Below are 20,095 nucleotides of genomic sequence, written 5' to 3' on the forward strand. Positions count from 1 at the left end.
TCCGGGATCGTCAAATCATGGGTACGGGTCCGTTTACCTAAAATGTTGACCGAAGTAAAATTTATTCATTTCGAGGTCAAAACTTAGCAATTTCTACAAGATTTCACATTTAAGCTTTTCGGCTATGCGCCCGAACTGCGCACACAAATCAAGGCAACTTTAAATAAGGTTTTCAGGGCCTCGAAGACACAGATTTCAATTAGAAACAGGTAATGACCCTTTTGGGTCGTCACAGCACCCTTAACAACAAAATACATTCTAAAATCACATGATTGATACTTACTGTATCAAGAGACCTACAACGTTCTTGGAATTTATGCTTATTGGTAGAACCATTATATCTTTCCCCCTCCATATAGATGCACTAGCAAAAATCACCACCTATAACGACCTGAGCGGTCGTTTTGAGCATTTGTACTTCGCTCGGTAGTTTGAGGGCACGAGTATCTTCGCATGATGTATTATGACTTGTGTGAATCGTCGATTTTGGTTTTTAGGTTATTCAGAGTCGATTCAGAAGAATGAATTTCATAGTTTAAGCTGGAAGAGTTGATCAAATTTGACTTTTTAGTATTTGACCTCGGATTGGAGTTTTGATTGTTCTGTTAGGTGCAAATGGTGATTTTAGACTCATGTGTATTCCCGGATTTGAATTTGGATGTTTCTAGAAGGATTCGGCACTAATTGGCGAAAGTTGGAAATTTGAAGGTTTGGAAAGTTCATAAGTTTAATCAAGAGATGAATTTGATGATATCGAATTCGGATCATGGTTTTGGGAATCGAAAGAGTTTTGTTATGTCATTTGGGACTTGTGTGAAAAATTTGGGTTCATTCCAGGTTGATTTGATATGTTTCGTTGCTAGTTTTGGAAGTTGAAGATTCAAAGTTAATTAAATTCTATTTGAGGTATGATTCATGATTTTGATATTGTTAGGTGTGATTTGAGGCCTCGAGTAGGTCCGTGTTATGTTACGGGACTTGTTGGTATACTCGTATGGGGTTCCGAGTAGCTCGGGTGTTTCGAAGAGAGTATCGAACGAGCATTTCGACACTCTAATGATGTTCTGGAACAATTGGAGTGCGGACGGAACATATTAGAGTGCTGAGGCAAAGCCTCATGTACGGACCGTAGAGGGAATGTGCGGACCTTAGAAATCCTCTTGCGGCCGTAGAAAGGAAAATCTGCAGGTTGATGGTCTAACTTCGGAAGCTTATATCTTTTAATCTATAAGAAATTTGGAGAAGATCCAAAAACAAAATTTGTAGCCCTCTAGTTTCCAGAAAGATTAAGAAATTAGCATTTGGACATTTGTACAAAAAGTAACGGGTATTTTACTGAAGCTTGGTAGTGCAGTCACTGTTGAAGTGCGACCGCACAATTTGGATTGCGGTCGCGGATCCAAGAAAGTGCGGACTGCACAAAAAAATGTGCGGTCAACACAATATGAGGTCAGATTTATTACTATATAAACGAGGGTTAGAGTGTTATTTCACATTTGGACTTTGGAAGCTCGGTTTGTGGCGACTTTTCATGAATATTTCAAGAAATTTATTTGGGTAAGTGATTTTAACTTGGATTTGGTTAATATACATGGATATATCATTGTTTTCATAATTTAATTAATATTTTTAGATGGAAATTTGAGAAAAAATTGTAGAAACTTCATAAACTATTATTTGAGGATTTGAAGGTCGAGTTGTGATCGGATTTGACTAATTTTGGTATGGTTGGACTCGTAGTTGAATGGGTGTTTGAATTTTGTAACTTTCATCGGATTCCGAGATGTGGGCTTGGGGTTGACTTTTTGACTTTTGATTAAGAACTTAGCATTTACATTTAGAATTGTTTCCTTGGGCTTCGTTTGATGCATTTTGAATTGCTTTTGGCTAGTTTCGAGTCGTTCGGAGGTCGATACGCGAAGATGGCATTGTTGGAAGCATCGTTGGGCTTGCTCGGTAATGGATTTAACTTGTTCGAGGTAAGTAACACTTCTAAACTTGGTGTTGAAGGTATGAAACCTGAATTACGCATTATGTGTTTGGTGTTGAGGTGATGCACATGCTAGGTGCCGGGCGTGTGGGCGTGTACCATGTGAATTGTGACTCCATTATTTCTGTGGTACTTTATAGTTACCTGATCATATCTTTAACTATGAAATCTCTACGTACTAGAGTTATTGAGGTGAGATCCATGTTAAAAATCATGTCTAGGATACATGCTTATTCTGTTGAGACCCACCGAGGTCATTTCTGTTGTTGAGTTATCTGCTTACATTGCAAATACATACTCAGTCATTTGCATTCATATGCATATCATATCTCAGTCTTTGTTACCATTTATTGATACATCATATCATTATTTTTGGGCTGATTTTCATGACATTGAGAGCCCGGGAAGCTGGAGAGATTGATGACTGAGTGAGGCCGAGATCCTGATTGTGAGAATATTGTACTATAGCACGTGAGTTGTGCGTACGCATCCAGATATTGATATTATAGCATGTGAGTTGTTTGTGCAGCACGTGAGTTGTTTGTGCGGATCCAGATATTGATACTATAGCACGTGAGTTTTCTGTGCAGATTATAGCGCTTGGGTTGAAGGAGCCCCTCCGTAGTTTGCACACACCCCTAGTGAGTGAAGATACCTACCGAGTGCGAGGGCTGAGTGCTAGTGCCCAGCTAGTGCCGAGTGATTGGGATGATTGAGTGACTGTGAGGACTGAGTGGCTGTTAGGACTGAATGACTGTGAGGATTGAGTGACTGGGAGGAATGAGTGAATTGATACTTTGAGAGCATGCATATGGTTTTATCACTGAGTTGCATCGCATTCGACATGCATATTTGGCATACGGACATAGAGATGCATTTTCCTTCTGATGTACGGTATCACATCATTCATGACCCATACATATCAACATGTAGGCATAGAGATGTATTTATCTCACGCCCTTTGAAAATGAGACATTTACCTGTTGAAAGCTTTGAGAAAAATTATAGTTTTCAAACTTACTCTTATTTTTGGCGATTTCGGTAAAAGATTTGAATTTTCACTGATATACTTGAAAAGCATGCCTATTTTTCCTAGAACTGTGAACGAACCGAGCATTTTATCTGTGAGTTACTTCTTTTATTCCTTTCATTATGTTGTTATGAACTGTTGTTGGCTATTGGTGTTGGACCCACCCTTTGTTCCATCTCGTCACTACTTTCAACCTAAGTTAGGTTTGTTACTTATTGAGTACATGGGGTCGGTTGTACTCATACTACATTTTTGCAGATGTTGGATGCTGATGTTGTTGTGATCGACGGGAGCTGGAATTGAAGACGTACCTGCATTCCGGTTGTAGCTGTCTCTTATTCATGTTAGCTTTAGATTTATAAAATAAAAATATGTTTATGTAAATTTCGAACGATGACGTATTTATTTCATACCAGCTTTGTAAATTCTAATCTTAGAAGCTCATGATTTGTACTATCAGTCATTGGGAAATGTATAAGATTCAAATAATTTCTTTTACTTATTTGTCTTATTAGATTTTATTGGAATTGAATAGTTGTTAATTGACTTACCTAGGGGAGTCGGGTTAGGTGTCATTACGACTAGTTGGATTTTTGGATCGTAACACCACCACCCCTCATCCTGCACTTAAAATTACTACTGTATTGGTTGTCTTTGTACCTATAGACACGTTTATTCCTGTGCCCTTTTGTGGTAATTCAATATCAACGTCCTCTGCACAACATTATGTCTACTGACTAATTGAGCCATCAATCTCTATATAACACGTTTTCCCAGTATTCTATTTGGCATTATCTTGTTAGTTCATCACAAAGGCTAGGCTAAATTTCCTGAAATATCACATTAAAGTTTAAAATCTTTTAATAGTTTGAGGACTTTGAATTCTTGAAAGTGGTAAAAGTTGTATATAACGGATTGTGTCAAAACAACATGGAGTGTTTTAAAGAAGGAATTGAAAGAAACAGAAAATATATTAGTTGAAATGTAGGGAGTCAAAGAAACAACAAAAATCAGTACTAACTTGATTGACAGAATTTCATATTTAATCTAAAAAAAGAACTCCCATTCTGGGCTCAGGATTTGCAGAAGCAGAAAAAATCATACTAATGCATTTGTTCAAGACAAGATTCACTGAAGAAAAAATATCATTTATATTTCTCACTAATGCATTCTGAACCGTAGAGAGAGCTAGCTAGGCTCCTGAACCATCCAACCATAGTAGTAGTTATTTCAAGGACCAAATATTCTCCACAAGATTTAGCAAAACACCAACCCAACTCACACGGTGTACTCGTTCACAAATTCCATGTATATCAACTTTTCTCCAATCTTTCTTTGCAATGTCATATAAGAACATTTGCCAAATCGTACTACTGTTTGTATTCAATGTAATCTCTCCCTTAGGGTTAGTGTTAAATAAAGGCAAATATTTTGTGTTTATTAACTCTAATGGCAGCGCAATTATATGTTTCACCCATGTCTCAGTTTCACCAGTACCATTAAGAACATACAAACTAACCTTGTCATCGCCTCCAAACTTTCTTTGATCTACAAGTGCAACTTGTCCCTTTATTTCTACTATTTTTGGTGGAGATTTTGAAGTCGATACCTCATCAGGGGACAAAATCATTCTAATTAACTTTTCATTTTCAACACTGAATGCAGCTATATTGTAAGGCTTTGAAAGCCTATTTACACAATAAATGACTCCGCCGATATAAACAAAATTGTATATAGGGAAAATGTTGGCGCAGTCAGGAATCTCCCTCCATAAATTGTCCACCCCGATAGTGTAAATCCAATATCTCACTTTACATGAATAATCTCGATCATCTAGTATATAGTACTGTGCCTTGATTACTTTATATTTCTTGGTGGTGGGATCAAAACCCAGGGAGCAACAAGTGATTGAAGGTCGTTGATTAGGAAGAAAGATATGTTCTTGTGTAAAAGGATTACAAACAGCAACTTCTCCATAAAAGTTCCATAGACAAACTAAGCCATTGGTAGATGCTAGAGAGTGAAGCTTACTGAAACGTGACTGATTAAAGTACTGAATGACATTTTCGCGAGTCGCCAAAGATGAGCAACTTACATGAAATTGAGCAGTGGACAACTTTTGATGTGCTTCAATGAATAAGGGTTCTGATATAAGGGAGCAAAAGGATTTCGAAACGCATCTAAAACGCATTAGAGACTTGACAGGAATCTTTTTTAGAATTTCAAAGATAATCTCGTGCGGAATACATAAAGTACCAATGGCAACAATCTTCTTTTTCTTCATGTATACTTGGTTGTGGCGGACGACTATAATATTATGTGAAAATTGATAGTGTAAAGGTGTGTTTGAGTTGAAGTCAGGGTTTATATATATTGTTTAGGTTATTCCCTTTGTTTTTGCTGGCGGCCGATAGCTATATAGGGTTCAATATCTATTGTTTTTGTACGGAAAATACGGAAATTGTTTTGGTATCACAAATATAACCTACCAAGAATACAAATAAACTTCTACTACTCTCACTGATCACATCACTTTCTACCATCTAATCTTTTTTTAAACAAACAGAGGCATCAATCTCTATATAGCATGCATGTTTTCCCAATGGTCTATTAGGTAGTATCTTGTTAATTCAGTCATAAAGGCAAGGCTAAAATTCTTGAATTATCACATTAAAGTTTACAAAAAATTAATAGTTTATGGAATTTAAATTCTTGAAAGTGGTAAAAATTGCATAAAATGGATTGTGACAGACAATTTGGCAGAAGTGTCAAACAATTGGAAGAAAATCGCGTCGAATTTATATGAAGAATTACAGTTTGTGCTCAAGATTTGCATAAGCCTAAAGAAAGTTTAATCGATTCAAAAAAAAAAAAAAATCAAACGTCATGCATGTTAACAACAACAACAACAACAACAACAACAACAACAACAACACAGTAGGATTCCACTAGTGGGGTCTGGGAAGGGTAGAGTATACGCAGACCTTACCCCTATCCCGGAGGGATAGAGAGGTTATTTTCGGGAGACCCTCAGCTCAGAGACAATAGATCCGTAATAACAACAGAAACCAGAAAAAAAGTATTAGCATCGTAAAAGAAAGCAAATAAATAGAAAGGCTAAAATGTGAAAGACAGCAAAAATGTGAAACACAACAAAAACCGCTAGCAGTCCTAGACAAAATACTATCAGACTAGCCGGCACAACGAGGAGAAACGCTCGACTAACCCTAACCTACAACCCTAATTAATGCTCGACTGCACACCTTCCTATCAAGGGCCATGTCCTCGAAAATCTAAAGCTGTGTCATGTCCTGCCTGATCACCTCGTCCAATACTTCTTAGGCTGCCATCTACCTCTTCTCATATCTGCCAGAGCCAACCGCTCACACCTCCTAACTGGAGCATCTAGGCTCCTCCTCGCACGTGCTCGAACTATCTAAGTCTCGCTTCCCGCATCTTGTCATCCAAGGGAGCCACGCCCTTCCTCTCCCGAATGTTCTCATTCCTAATCTTATCCATCCTAGTGTGCCTTTGCACATCCATCTCAACACCCTCATTTCTGTGAAATCTTGACTGGCCAACACTCAGCTCCATACAAAAACGTCAAGCATGTTAAAGAATGCAATTAAACAAATATGAACTTCTGTCATCACTTCATGCACTTTGCAGAAGAGGAAAAGAAAAATGAGTACATAACATCATTGCTTAAAATTTCAAAAGTAGGAACGAACCTCCAAATCACACACAATACTAATAACAGAAATTGAAATGTTTGTATGGAATGAAATCAGAAAAGGAACTATAAACACTGATAACATCATACAAGGAGGGTTTTATAGGTGCTAAAGGATAACTCTACATTCAATACTACTAAATGGTTTCACCTACATGCTGTGAATTTGGTCACCTTGAGGCTTGAAAACACAAACGCATGCACTTAAAATAACTTAAGGGACATATGAACCTCGACCTTTAGCATTTAAGTTTACCATTTCAGACAATCTCAAGGGCCAAATACTATCCACAATATTTAGCAATACAGTAATCTGAATCTCCACAAGGAATTTGCGTTCATATATGCCATGTATCTCAACTAGTTTCCACTGATCTTTCCTTCCAGCATCATATAAAAAGAGGGACGAACTATTCTTGTCTGGAAGTGATAGAATCTCTCCCTTAGGATTGATGGTAAACAAAGAGCAAAGACAACCTCCACATGTCTTTGGTAATTCTAATGGTAGCTCAATTATATGCTTCACCCATTCGTCAGTTTCACCACTACCATTGAGAACATATAAAGCAATTGTGCTTTTTTTGAAATATACAGGACCTAATAGTGCAACTTGTCCCTTTATTTCTGCTATTCTTGGTGTACCTTCAGAGAACCTCAACGTCCATTCTCTATCGGGGAATGAAATCATTCTAATGAACTTTTCATCTCCAACACTGAATGCAGCTATGTTACATCGATTTATATGTACCCAATAAATGACCCCGTCAATATAAACACAGTTGCCATTTGAAGGGAGAAAATTGGAGCAACCGGAGATCTCTCTCCATAACTTGTCCACTCCAATGGTAAAAACCCAGTATCTCCTTTCATTATTCCTAAGGTGTGCCTTGAATACTTTATGTTTCTTAGTGGTGGGATCAACACATAGGGAGCAACAAGTCATTATACCGTAAAGTTCTCCCGTGGGTTGTTGATAAGGAAGAAAGACATGTTGTTTTATGAAAGGATTGCAAATAGCAACTTCTCCAACATTGTTCCATAGACAAACTAGGCCACCGATAGATTGCATATAGTTAAATTCACGGAAACATGGCTGATCCAAGTACTGAATAGGATAAGCTAAGTCTTGATGTTCTTCTCTTTGGCCTAAATTATAGATAACATCTTTAGGAGTCCAAGCCAGGCAACCTACGAGGAATTGAGCTACGCAACTTTTTTGATGTGCTTCAATGAATAAGGGGTCTGATATACGGGAGCAAAAGGATTTTGAAACGCACCTAAAACGCAGTAGAGACTTGGCACGAACCTTTTTCAGAATTTCAACAATGAGCTCGTGCGGAATGCATGCGACAATGACCATAATGTATACTTGGCTGTGACAGATGACCATAATGTTATGTGAAATTTGAGAGCAAAGAAGGAATTCATGAAACATATAAGAAGCATGGTTTAAAGGCGTCTTTGAGTTGGACTCGCTTCTGCAGCAACAATAACGGACTCGGTGTTTGGATGTTCTTTTAGGTTTAGGTTATTGCATTTTATTTTTGGCGGCCTACAGGCTTTGTATCTTTCCTTTTTGCTCGTCATCTATATATTTGAGGGGTACTAGAAGAAGACTACATATAAAATTGTGTTAAATAGATCCTTGTGAAGTAGCTTATTAAGCTATTTTAAAACGGATACATCCGAATATATCTGCTTTGTTTGTCAGAATCTATCCATATTCAAGACAAGTGCGCTCCTTGTGCAGAAAAATTTTACCATTTATTTTTCTTAAACATAACTGAAACATGAAGAAGCCTAGGCCCCTGAACCAGCCAAACGTCGCTTGGTGGCGTTGGAGACAGACACTTGACCAAGCTTGTCCGTTTCTGTATATGGTGATCTCTCTTTGAGAGGCATATAGTGACGCATCCATACACCAGTATACACCTGAAGGAGAAACAAATCTCAAATGAATAAACCTGGCAAAGTTCGATAAGGGGAAGAAGTTATAGGACTAAAGACTTCCCTAGGGGGATAAGAAGTCAAAAGAAGAGAACTGCGAATAAATCAATTATAAGCACCAAAACTCATTTAGTTGCTAATCAGACCTTAAAAGTCATTAGGTTCTAAACGAGCACCTTTATGTTTTCTGGATCTTCTAAGATGCCAAGGCGATCAAGAGACGGAGGAAAAATCCAAAGAGCCGAGGTTTTGACTTGGCACAAACAAGTACTAGGCGGCTAACATAAAATTTAGTAATTGCTAATAATAAAGTTTTCTTTGTACATCTGATTATGCCAAGATTGAAAAGACAGACTAAGTGATTTTACCTGTGCAGGTCTCATTATCTTGGTATCAGGATCATCCAAAGACTCTCGCCAATGAGACAAGTAACCAGCCATCCTAGGAACTGCAAACAAGACTGGAAAGAATTCCGTCGGGAATCCCATTGCCCTAATACATGACAGTATTTCATTAGAGAAATATCACTAATAACGAATACCAAAAATATTCATCTTACTTTGTTCTTACCTGTAAATTAAACCAGAGTAGAAATCAACGTTTGGATACAGCTTCCTTTTTACAAAGTACTCGTCTGAGAGCGCGGCTTTCTCCAGAGCAATAGCAACCTGAAATAATATGAGAAATTTTGGGAACCATATAAAATGTTGGGTCATTGAAAGAAAGCAGGCCATATTACATCCTTTCATGCATGCAAGGATTTAATAGATGTACATATTTAACCAGCCAGCCAGAGAGATGCAGGATATCTGGGTGGTGGCATCAAATGCTCTGACTCTGTGTTACCCACCATAATATTTAACTCGTAGCCAATCTCATCACCTGGAAAGACATTTTTTCTCAATTTGATATATAATTCACATATTTCAGAAAAACGAGATTCTATCACCTCTTCCACATAGTAAGAGAGCTAACAGGCACACTCGATGTCATTGTAAGATAAAGATGTAGTCGAATATCCGGCATTAAAAAGATAAAAGAAATCTCCTTAGTTAATTCTACAATGAAGAACAGGAGGGAAATAACTTCTTCGAATCTGAGGTAGAATTAGTGTGGCAAAAGATAGAAATTTAGCTACCTCAAAAGATCAGATTTTTGTTAATTTGGAATTGCCGAAAGAAAGAACAAAGACTGCCTATGGAAATATAAATAGTGGGGAAAGGAAGCTTGAATGGCCTTCTGAACAACAAAGAGAAAATGGTGCTTCCTCCGGAATAACCGAGGAACAAATAAGAATGGATTTTACTAGACTTGTTTGAAGGTAGCCAGAGAAGAACATTGGTGGTGTATAACTTTTGTACTGCTCTAGTTGTGATAAAACTAAAATAACTCAAATTCACTTAATCAACTTTTTATGAAAGTGAATTTAAAACATCTAAGGGTAATACCCAGCTCAAGACCAAGCCAAAACCACCTGAGCATGCAGTGCCTATACTTCTTTTAGTATAGATGCAACAAACTGGGAGAAGTTGGCTTTATACTTATTTCTTTCTAGCCATACATGAAATGTTTTCGTGGGAACAATCTTTAATGTAATTATGTCTGCACCAACTTTACTGCTTTAAGCTCTTCTGTAATACGAGAAAATCTGAAGTCCACGAGGATTGCTTAAACATGGATACAAAATATCCTGTTACTTCCAAAATGCTAGCAAAAATGATTAAAATAATGGAATGGACCTCTTGGAAACACCAGCTAGACCAAGAACAGTTATAATCTTTTCTAGAAGTGAAAACCTTACCTCAATCAAAGGATCCTGACCAACAATTGAAAATACTTCATCGGCGAGCTTCTTAATGACTTTTGCTCTGGGATCATAATTTTTGTAGACACGGTGCCCAAAACCAGACATTTTGCGCTTCCTAAAGGGACGGAAATATAAGGAAATTCATATGGTTAAAATGAACAAGACAAATCTTCTGCCTGATGTTACAACAATGACTATCAAAAAATGCATGCCTGTTCTTCACACCCTCAATGAACTCTGGAATATTTTCAACGCTTCCAATCTCACTGAGCATCTTCAGCACAGCCTGTAACCATGTAATAACATAACAGTCAAGCATAATACAACCCAGCGCAATGTCATGTGAGAGACATAAAGATACAGAGAACTCATAAAATTTGAAGCTCCCCTATACATGCTCATTACTTGCTGTAGAAATATTTTACCTCATTTGCACCCCCATGGAGAGGGCCATACAAAGCTCCCACAGCTCCAGCTATAGCTGTGTATACATCAACCCCACTGCACAATCATTTGTATATAAGTCGTGTATCTTATTTATACATCAACCCCAAATGCACAATTATTTGTATATAAGTCGTGTATCTTAGTGCTATTGTCTGTGCAAAAAGATGCCTACCTTGAAGCAAGATGACGTGCTGCAGCAGTAGAGCAATTCATTTCATGTTCTGCGTGTAATATGAAAAGAATGTCGAGCACCCGAGAGAGTCGAGGATTGGGTTTGTAAGACCTATTACCTCTGTAAGTAAGGTAAACAAAAAGATTCATTTAATTTATTGGCTGCACACTGAAGAATTGAAAGTGATGTGATGGCAAATGCAACAAGGAGAAATCCACAGACACGTTGATTTTTACGATTACCACTATATTTACAATCATTCTCTGACTAATAAGAACCAGGATAATTACTTCTATCCATTTAGGCATCATTTAGAATTCCGGACATAAACCAAAGAAAGCAAAGTGGAACAATAGAACTTACAATGAATCTAGCATGTACAAGAAGTTCTCTGCATAAGAGAGATTGTTGGATGGAAGGACAGGTGGCCTTCCAGCTATTCTTAAGTAAGCAGCTGCAGCAATTGTAGGTGCCTGCAAATACAACGAATAGAATGCTTATTACTACTTAGTACTTTACACTCAGTTGACGAAGATCACAAAGAACATACATCAAACTTTAACGCAATATCGTAGTTCAAAATATCAGAAGTTCAGACAATCAAAGAAAAAATAGATGAAGGAAAGGAAAATAACCTTGCCAAGGATCCGGACTATTTGTTTATCTCTCACTTGTTTAGACTTGTATATATCCTGTCCCTGCATGAACAAAGACAAATGATCAGAATCACGAAATAAAATGTTGCAATTCAAATGCTTGCTGTCCAGCTATCATTAAAATGGGTCAAAATTCAGAAGGTAAATCATTTTTATTTTGATAAGTAAAATTTTATTAATAAAGTAGTACCAAGAGGGTACTAGCAAAAGTACAGAAGATAAGGAGCAAGCTCCCAACTAGTAAAACTTTTGAGAATCCAACAATTCAGAACGTAAATCAATTTGTGATCTCTCAACCCTTAGTTGAGAATCTTGCTTCGTAATGACCAAAATTCAGGCTTAAGAAGGGTCTTTAATAGTATTTCTTTTTCCATTGAGATGGACCACTAAGCAGACCAAGAGAAGCAATTTACATTGTACCCCAAGAAATAAGTTATGTTGTCTTGTTAGCTCATAAAGGAAGCTAAATGATCGTCCAAACCGGAGGAAATATTTAATTGTTCAACTTTGTGTAAGAGACATTTTCTGAACCATATACACAGATTCCTTAAGATTTTCCTTTGAACTATTTGAGTTATCCAACTCAAGCTATGAGAATAGAAATGGTTGTAGCTCTAACAGATACCCTCTTGCCAACTACAAAGAAACTTCAGGTGGGGACAAAAGAGAGCAATTTAAACTGCAGCATGAAATTTGAGCAGAAGAGAGGGTTTAGACAAATAGCTGTTCCAGTATACCCCAAAAGAACAAACGGATAAAAGATAAAACATGCTTCTTCACAAAATATATGAAAACAAATTTCGCTTTAAGTTTTGAAACATTTCAAGGTGGCAATTATAACATTTCATCATCAACTCCTTTATTCAACTCTCACTAGGACAATAAGAAGCTAACTTTCAAATTATTATTCGCGTCAGTTGTTACTGTCAACTCTTAGAGAGACACCTAGACAAAAAATTTGACAAGCATTCTCATCAGAAACCTACACTGAACTCTCTAAATATAGAGAAGCTAGTAATCCCTCAGTGGTAAGACAATCATGATGAAGCAGTGTCCCTTAATTGGAACTAAGAAGCTAAGTTCATCTCAGGGAACCAAAATGAGATCAGGGAACATCTGAAGCAATGAATTTAGGTAAATCAGAGAAGCTTTGGCTACAGATTATATATTGGTCAAACACTTCCACGTCTGTTGCATCATAGCAAAGAGGGAGAAGAGGCAACACAAGAAGGAATATTTGAAAATGTTGCTTACTCTCAGAGCTGGATTGGCATCAGGATGAAAGACAGAAAGAGCACTCATTGCGCTGACAAGAACACCCATTGGATGAGCATCATGGGGCATCGAATGTATAATATCCTGCATCATAAAATTGCAATTGGTTCAGATTTTTTTGGACTCCAACAAAAAGCAGGAACCCAACACTCAACAGCATAAACTTTATAAAAAAAAAAAAAAAAGGACTTTGCAAACCTGTTTAAAGGACATAGGGTAGGACCGTAAATGACCATATTTAAACAACTGACATCAATATATACAAAGAAACGTAAATCATAATCACATAATTACTGATGATGTGAAAATCTAATAGAAGTACTTCTTCCTCCCCTTGCACTTACATTCTTCTTCTACTAGTGAAGGGTGTTAAGAACTAAGAGAATTTAGTGCAATTATTTTGAGGGATATGCTTAGTTTAATAGTATGGAGTGTTCTTAATCTAGTAGCTGAAACTCCTATTTAAGGAGCTTTCTTGTATGTTCTTTACAACCAATTCAATACGATTTTTTTCTTTCTTTCTATTTCACATAGTATCAGTGTCTCTTCCATCTCGGCAAAGATTGCAGTAGTTACACCTACCGGACAAAAGGCTTTCCCTCTTGTCATAAGTTTTCAGTGACCATTTTGGAAGATGTAGTGACTGACCAAACATGTACAGTAGGTGAAATGCCCATGGGGGTTCACAAGTTTCATACTCCAAGACCATGAAGTTTATGAGAGAGGGAAAATATTGCAGACAAAAGCTAATAAGTGCAGAAGAACTATAAGTTCATTATTTAAGTAAAATCCAAGGATGTTCCTGTCTTCAAGTCATGGGGAGCATTTGCGAGTGACAAAAATCCGAATCCATTATAACTCAAGCTTTCTTAGAAAACTAAAATATGAGCGCACCAAGATTCCTTGTGGAACTGCTGAATGTTGTGAAACTGTGAACTCCCAATCTGCCAACTGGTTCTCGGATGGTAAATTACCATACACTGCAAATTTCAATAAGCACAAACGAAAAGATAAATCAAACAGAGTCAGATGTATGGATGAAACAGCCTCTCTGCCCTATCAGGGTAGGGGTAAGGTCTGCGTAAACATTACCCTCCCAGACCCCACTTGGTGGGATTTTACTGGGTAGTTGTTGTTGTAAGTCAGATGTATGGATCTGCTAATTTGTTTGTGGGGTTGGGCTTTGGGGGGGGGGGGGGGGTTGAGTTCGAGCAACGTTAGTTTTGCTCTGCATGTATAGCTGAAAGAAGTTCATTGTGAATGAAAGCAAAAAGGCTCAGTAATGGGAATAACCGAATAAGTTGCTCAGGAATTGATTTATCCCTCTTTTTTTTTTTTGGGTAAGACTAATGTGAGTTATCATCCATAGAAAGAAGAGGTGAAGACAAGGACTAGTGATACAGTATGAGTACTATAGTGTATACTCAGGTTGTCATATCAAGAATATAATTAAGTAAAATATGCAAAACATGCTTTGTAGTTCAAAATGTTTCAGCTTGATCAAGCAGAACAAGTATGCATCCACAGTGCACCCTTGGTGGGCCCAGACCAGACAACCAGTGGACAATCTCTCCCTGAGTAAGGAGGTGTATCGAAACTGCCTAGTATTATCTCAGTTTATTAACTCCAAAGTTCTATAGCATTACAACTTGATTCAAAAGTTAACTCCTACGGAGTTCCATACCTATACATTTGCTTTTCTATTCCTTCAAAAGCTCCCAGAAAGTTTGAAATTGTCAAAGTCATCTACCTCAAGCTGATTCCTTAAGTCTATCCAATTGACTCATGATGTGCGGATCTGATCTTATTTCTATTCAAACGCCATAGTCTTGACCAAATATTCATACTTTTTCCCATTTGTCATTAAATCTCAGAAAAACCGTCACCACTATTATAATCTTTTTAAACCTTGCTCAATTATTTGATCATCAAAAAGCTATATTTATGAAAAGTTTCAAAAGATTGCAAAATCCATTCAGAAATCACTCTAGACATTTCAAAAGATTGCAAAATCCATTCAGAAATCACTCTAGACATCAGACACCCCCAATGGCAATGACCAAAATCTACAAAGGCAGCAAAGACGAATCTGGGCCAGCAATAGCATAGGAACCTGTAATTAGACATTTAAATGAGTAGAGATTTCATGAGAAGCACTTACTCAAAAGATAAGCCACTTCCAAGAAGGAACTTCCCTCAGCCAGCTCTTCAATTGGGTAACCTCGATATCTAAGGATACCAGCATCACCATCTATATAGCATATTGATGACCGAACAGGTGCTGTGTTGAGATAGCCCGGATCATAAAGCTTGAGACCCTTATCATTTTGTCCTGCTGTTATCTGCGAGACAATTATATCTGGAGTTAGGAAACATTTTCAGCAAAATATATGGCTGACAGTGGCAAGAAACAAAAATGATAACATGGGTAATTTTTTGGAATTTAGAGCTCCAATGAGACAGAATAGATCATGAAACAAGCACTAAGATATATCTGTTGAGCTCAATTGGCCCAATCTTAAAAATACTAGGACAAATAGCTCCATAATCTAATCTCGCACTTTGCTGGAAATTAAGGAAAACAGAATCGAGAAACATCCACATGTTACGCCGGTAGTACAGATGCATATAGCCAGAGGCATATTCACAGTGAGTCACTACTTCAGGCTCAAACTTTGTCCAAAAAAATTTATATATATACACATTAGCACACACGTCACACGCACACACATAAATGCACTTGTGCGTGTATATTTAAAATATTACGTATATACATATAAAGCTTTATAAAAAAAATTAAGGTCACGTATATATGTTAGACTTTAAATCTGCATACATATATAATGTGTGTGTGTGTGTATATATTAGACTTTGCACCATATGTTTAAATTATAGATTTGGACAAGAAGAACAAGCAACTGTAGTACTCTACCAAAAGTAAACTCGGTAGAGTTGTTACATTCAGAAAGTCTTGGTTCAAATCAACAAAAGAAGGCAAGGTCCAATTAGCAACCAGTTATATCAAACTTTTATCTTAATTGACAATCTAAACTGGACCTGATTTAGACATTGCCATCCATCCTTTATCAACATCAATAACTCATCTATATACATTCATTTCTTCTTCATGTTTCTGACAATTTCACTCTCTAATATCAACTCGATTTCTCTGCATTAGCTATTTCCTTTTGTCATGTTTGATTGATTCACAGTTCACAAAGCAAGTCCTTTTTTGCCTCATTATTGTAAAGATCTTATGAAATAAGTTTATAAAGCCTCTTAATATAATTTGGCTTTCTTTTGATAATAAGGCACAGCTAATGCGGTCTATAATAGCTCAGCCAAAAAAAAAAGGACCGAAATTTCCACTACCGCAAAAGTAGTTACAAAATTATAGAAAGTAAAGAGATCAAAATTGAAAGGGAAATTCGGAATTTGCTTCGATGAATACCTTTTTCAAGTCGGTGGCTTTGATAGTGCCTTCCTCCGAAACTTGAACCGGATACCTCTTACCGGTTCGCTCATCGATGATCGTCAACGCGCCTTTTAGATTCGGCGGCGGCGCAACGACGGAAGTGGCGGATACAACGGAAGTTTCTAAAAGTTTGGAATCGGAGAGATTGACTGAAGCGGCGAGGTGAGCTGAAAGCACAGCTAACCGCCCTCGCGCAACAGCTGAAGAATTCCCCTTCTCCATTTGTATGCTCTCTTTTTTCTCGAAAATTCTTTGTGTTATGTTTGATGAAGATTAGAAAGGTATTGATCTCGTGTTTGCTGTGTATATATATGTGTGAAATGTATTGATCTTGGTTTCATAAATTGGAAAGTCAAGTGGGGAAAGGCAATTTATGAGTTTAATTACTTTACTGGAAAAATGGTCCGATCTGGCTTTTTGTTTTGCGACGTGTCAGGGTAGATTTTTCGATTTTCCACCAATTTCCTTCATCCTAGGTAGTACTAGTATTTTTCACTGTATTTCTATTTCATAATGAATTTTTAATTTATATGCAACGATAATATAAAATAATTTTATATTATATGGAGTATAATTTAACATGTATAACACTTTGTCAAACTTATTTTTTATGTAACTAATTTCATTATTATGAAGGAATATTATTTATCAAATGTAATTTAAATCAATTCATGAAGCTCGACTTCAGCTCAATGCCATATATAACGTGTTATTGCTTCTAAAATTAGCTTATTTTGAAAAGTATTTTTTAAAAAATTAATTTGGTAATAAATAATTTGTGTTTGACTAATTAATTTGAAAAGCATTTTTGAGCGGTAATTAGTGGTTAGTCAAGCTTTTGAAAGTGTTTATGTATATTTTTCTCAAAATACTTTTCATAAAAGTATCTTTTAAAAGATGCTATTTTTTTGTGTTTCTCAAAAATTATTTCTGCTTCTACTTAAATTTTTCCTTGGTTAAATAATTTAACTTTAGAAAAAATGTATTTTTGGCTTAAAAAAATTGACCAAAAAAAAAAAAGCACAGACAAACTAGCTATGTTAATCTTAACTATTTAATCCCTTCATAGCTCATTAGCATCGCAAAAACAAAGACGAATTTGTATATGACCTTTTACTATTCTCAAAATTTTCATAATCTATGGATGTCTTATTTTACCTTTGGCAATACCTTAAATCACCCCTAAATTTGGCTCAGATTATTAGTATCATCCTCGAACTATGTCCGGTCTTAATTACCCGTTCAACTTGGCCTTTTGAGGATCGTACGCTGATGTAGCAAAAAGTATGGGTGCACTCGCCTGCCACGTGGATTTTTTCTGTGTATGTGGCATTTTTTGAAAAATAAAATATTTTTTTACCTTTTTAAGAATATTATTTTTTTAGATAATTTCTTTCGAATAAAATTTATAATAAAACAAGGATATAACTACATTATTTAGGTTAAATATTTTTATTTGGCCAAAAATAATAAAATTTTAGTTAATCTTTTTTAAAATTTGACCTGAAAATAAAGATTTATACAATTGAAATAAATAGTCAAGGCATCTAAAAAGTTATTAAAAATACATAGTTTGAAATTAATTATTTTGGCTATAATTTTTTATATAGCTCTAAATTTCGGTGTTCTAATTTTTTTATTTTATTTTTACAGATTTAACCTGAAAAGGTAAAAATACACAGTTGAAATAAATAGTCATTGCATCAAAAGAAGAAATAAAAAGAGTGTACAATTGCAAGAAATTACAAGTACAATTGTACACTCTTTTTATTTCTTCTTTTGATGCAATGACTATTTATTTCAACTATATATTTTTTATAACTTTTTAGATGACTTGACTATTTATTTCAATTGTATAAATCTTTATTTTCAGGTCAAATTCAAAAAAAAAAAGATAAACTAAAACTTTATTATTTTTGGCCAAATAAAATATTTAGCCTAAATAATGTAGTTATATCCAAGTTTTATTATAAATTTTATTCGAAAAAAATTATCTAAAAAAGTAATATTCTTAAAAAGATAAAAAAAGTTATTTTTAAAAATAAATGTCACATGGACAGAAAAATCCACGTGGAAGGTGAGTGCACCCACACTTTTTGCCACATCAGCGTCTAAGGAGGTAATGGCCCTCACAAGGCCAAGTTAAGGGGTAATTAAGATCGGACATAATTCGAAGAGGATACTAATAATCTGAGCCAAATTTAGGGGTGATTTAAGGTATTTTGCCTTTAGCTTTTCGTTAGGAGGAGATGAGATCACTCATTTTTGGGGCATTTGCATCTATATCCACTTTTTGTGTCACATTTTAACTTGTGCCCGCTTTGGAAAAAAAATTGCAAGCGTACTCGCTTTTTCACATAACTTCAGCACACGGGACTGAAGTAGCAAAGGCAATCACGCAAAACTTCAGCATTCTAGTAGTCGGGCCTGAAGTTCAGCTCTAGAGCTGAAGTTTTTGCTTTGTAACTGGCGAAGTTTCCCAGTTACAACACAAAATATGCAGGAAGCTTTTATTCGTGAGGATGTCCCATTTCCATCAACATAATTTTCCTCCAAATCTTCATTTTCTGCCAGCTTCATTTTCAGTGTTGAAAGCTTGCATGCGGCACTCCACTGGTCATTTTGAACGATGCAGAAGTCTTTGATAAGTCATCATGGTTAGCTAGAAGCGCTTTGATGTGGGTGGGGAGCTCAGTTATATGGCCACCAGACATGGTGGCTCGAGCTTGCTCGAAGAACAGAACTTGAACTACTACCCTTAATGGGAGCAATTCGTTTATCTTGCAATCTAATATTCTGCACAAACGCTTTCTTTCATTCTTGTTCAGACCTGGATGCCCTTCTTGTGCCTTTCACGTTTTTAATTAATTTAAAAATATATACCTGCCTAGCTAATACAAGATGAACAACTGTATGTAATATTAATAGGTGGTAAAAAAAACTTCAGCTCTAGTATGTAATATTAATAAGTGGTAAAAAAAACTTCAGCTCTAGAGCTGAAGTTTTTGTGACAGCTGAGTTATGACAGTTGCACAACCCTAAGTAGGGGCGTACGCAGAATTTTTCGTAAGCGGTGTCGATATGTAAAAAAGAAATAAAGAGCAAAAAAATTAGCGGCATCATATTATTAAAAAAAAAGTACGTTGCGACTCTCCTCGACATATTTGTGGATGTTATTCCGACTCATTGGCCTTTTTCTTAAGTTAGATAAACTTTGAGACGTTGAACTTGGTTTAGAAAGCTCAGTGCTCTAGAGAAACTTTGTTCATTGAAATTAAGCTAAACAACAAAAACATCAATTAGATAACCTCCAAATAATCCCATCAAATTCAACCCATACAAATAAAAGCACGAGAACAACTTACAAAATAAAACCAAGCAACAACCAAGTCTTTCAGTAAAATGCAATAAATAATATTTTTAAAATTATGGTTTGAAATAACTGAACCTCGGTAGGCTTTATACTGTTTATTGTCCTTTTTCTATACAAATACGAATGTGGTTTAATTTTCCTTTGAAAGAAGGTCATCGGCAAATCATCAGTAAGGATTTAGTACTAAAAA

At 36.1% G+C, this 20,095-nt stretch overlaps 2 protein-coding genes across 2 annotated transcripts; both read right to left on the minus strand.

The window, feature by feature from the left end:
• Window positions 1-6,452: 6,452 nt before the first annotated feature.
• Window positions 6,453-8,113, minus strand: LOC104228295 (putative F-box protein At1g47790). The gene is made up of 2 exons (XM_009780738.2): window positions 7,010-8,113; window positions 6,453-6,608 (listed from the first exon to the last, which is right to left on the minus strand). Exons 1-2 carry the CDS (start codon window positions 8,111-8,113, stop codon window positions 6,453-6,455), a joined length of 1,260 nt encoding a protein of 419 aa, XP_009779040.2.
• Window positions 8,114-8,374: 261 nt separating this feature from the next.
• LOC104228294 (citrate synthase, glyoxysomal-like) lies at window positions 8,375-16,930 on the minus strand. The gene is made up of 13 exons (XM_009780737.2): window positions 16,509-16,930; window positions 15,219-15,399; window positions 13,952-14,037; window positions 13,037-13,141; window positions 11,762-11,824; window positions 11,490-11,599; window positions 11,127-11,246; window positions 10,933-11,008; window positions 10,720-10,793; window positions 10,502-10,622; window positions 9,271-9,368; window positions 9,069-9,192; window positions 8,375-8,685 (listed from the first exon to the last, which is right to left on the minus strand). Exons 1-13 carry the CDS (start codon window positions 16,752-16,754, stop codon window positions 8,554-8,556), a joined length of 1,536 nt encoding a protein of 511 aa, XP_009779039.1. The 5' UTR covers window positions 16,755-16,930; the 3' UTR covers window positions 8,375-8,553.
• Window positions 16,931-20,095: the final 3,165 nt, after the last annotated feature.

The sequence above is a fragment of the Nicotiana sylvestris genome, chromosome 6 (genome assembly GCF_000393655.2).
Source record: "Nicotiana sylvestris chromosome 6, ASM39365v2, whole genome shotgun sequence".
Lineage (NCBI taxonomy): Eukaryota > Viridiplantae > Streptophyta > Magnoliopsida > Solanales > Solanaceae > Nicotiana > Nicotiana sylvestris.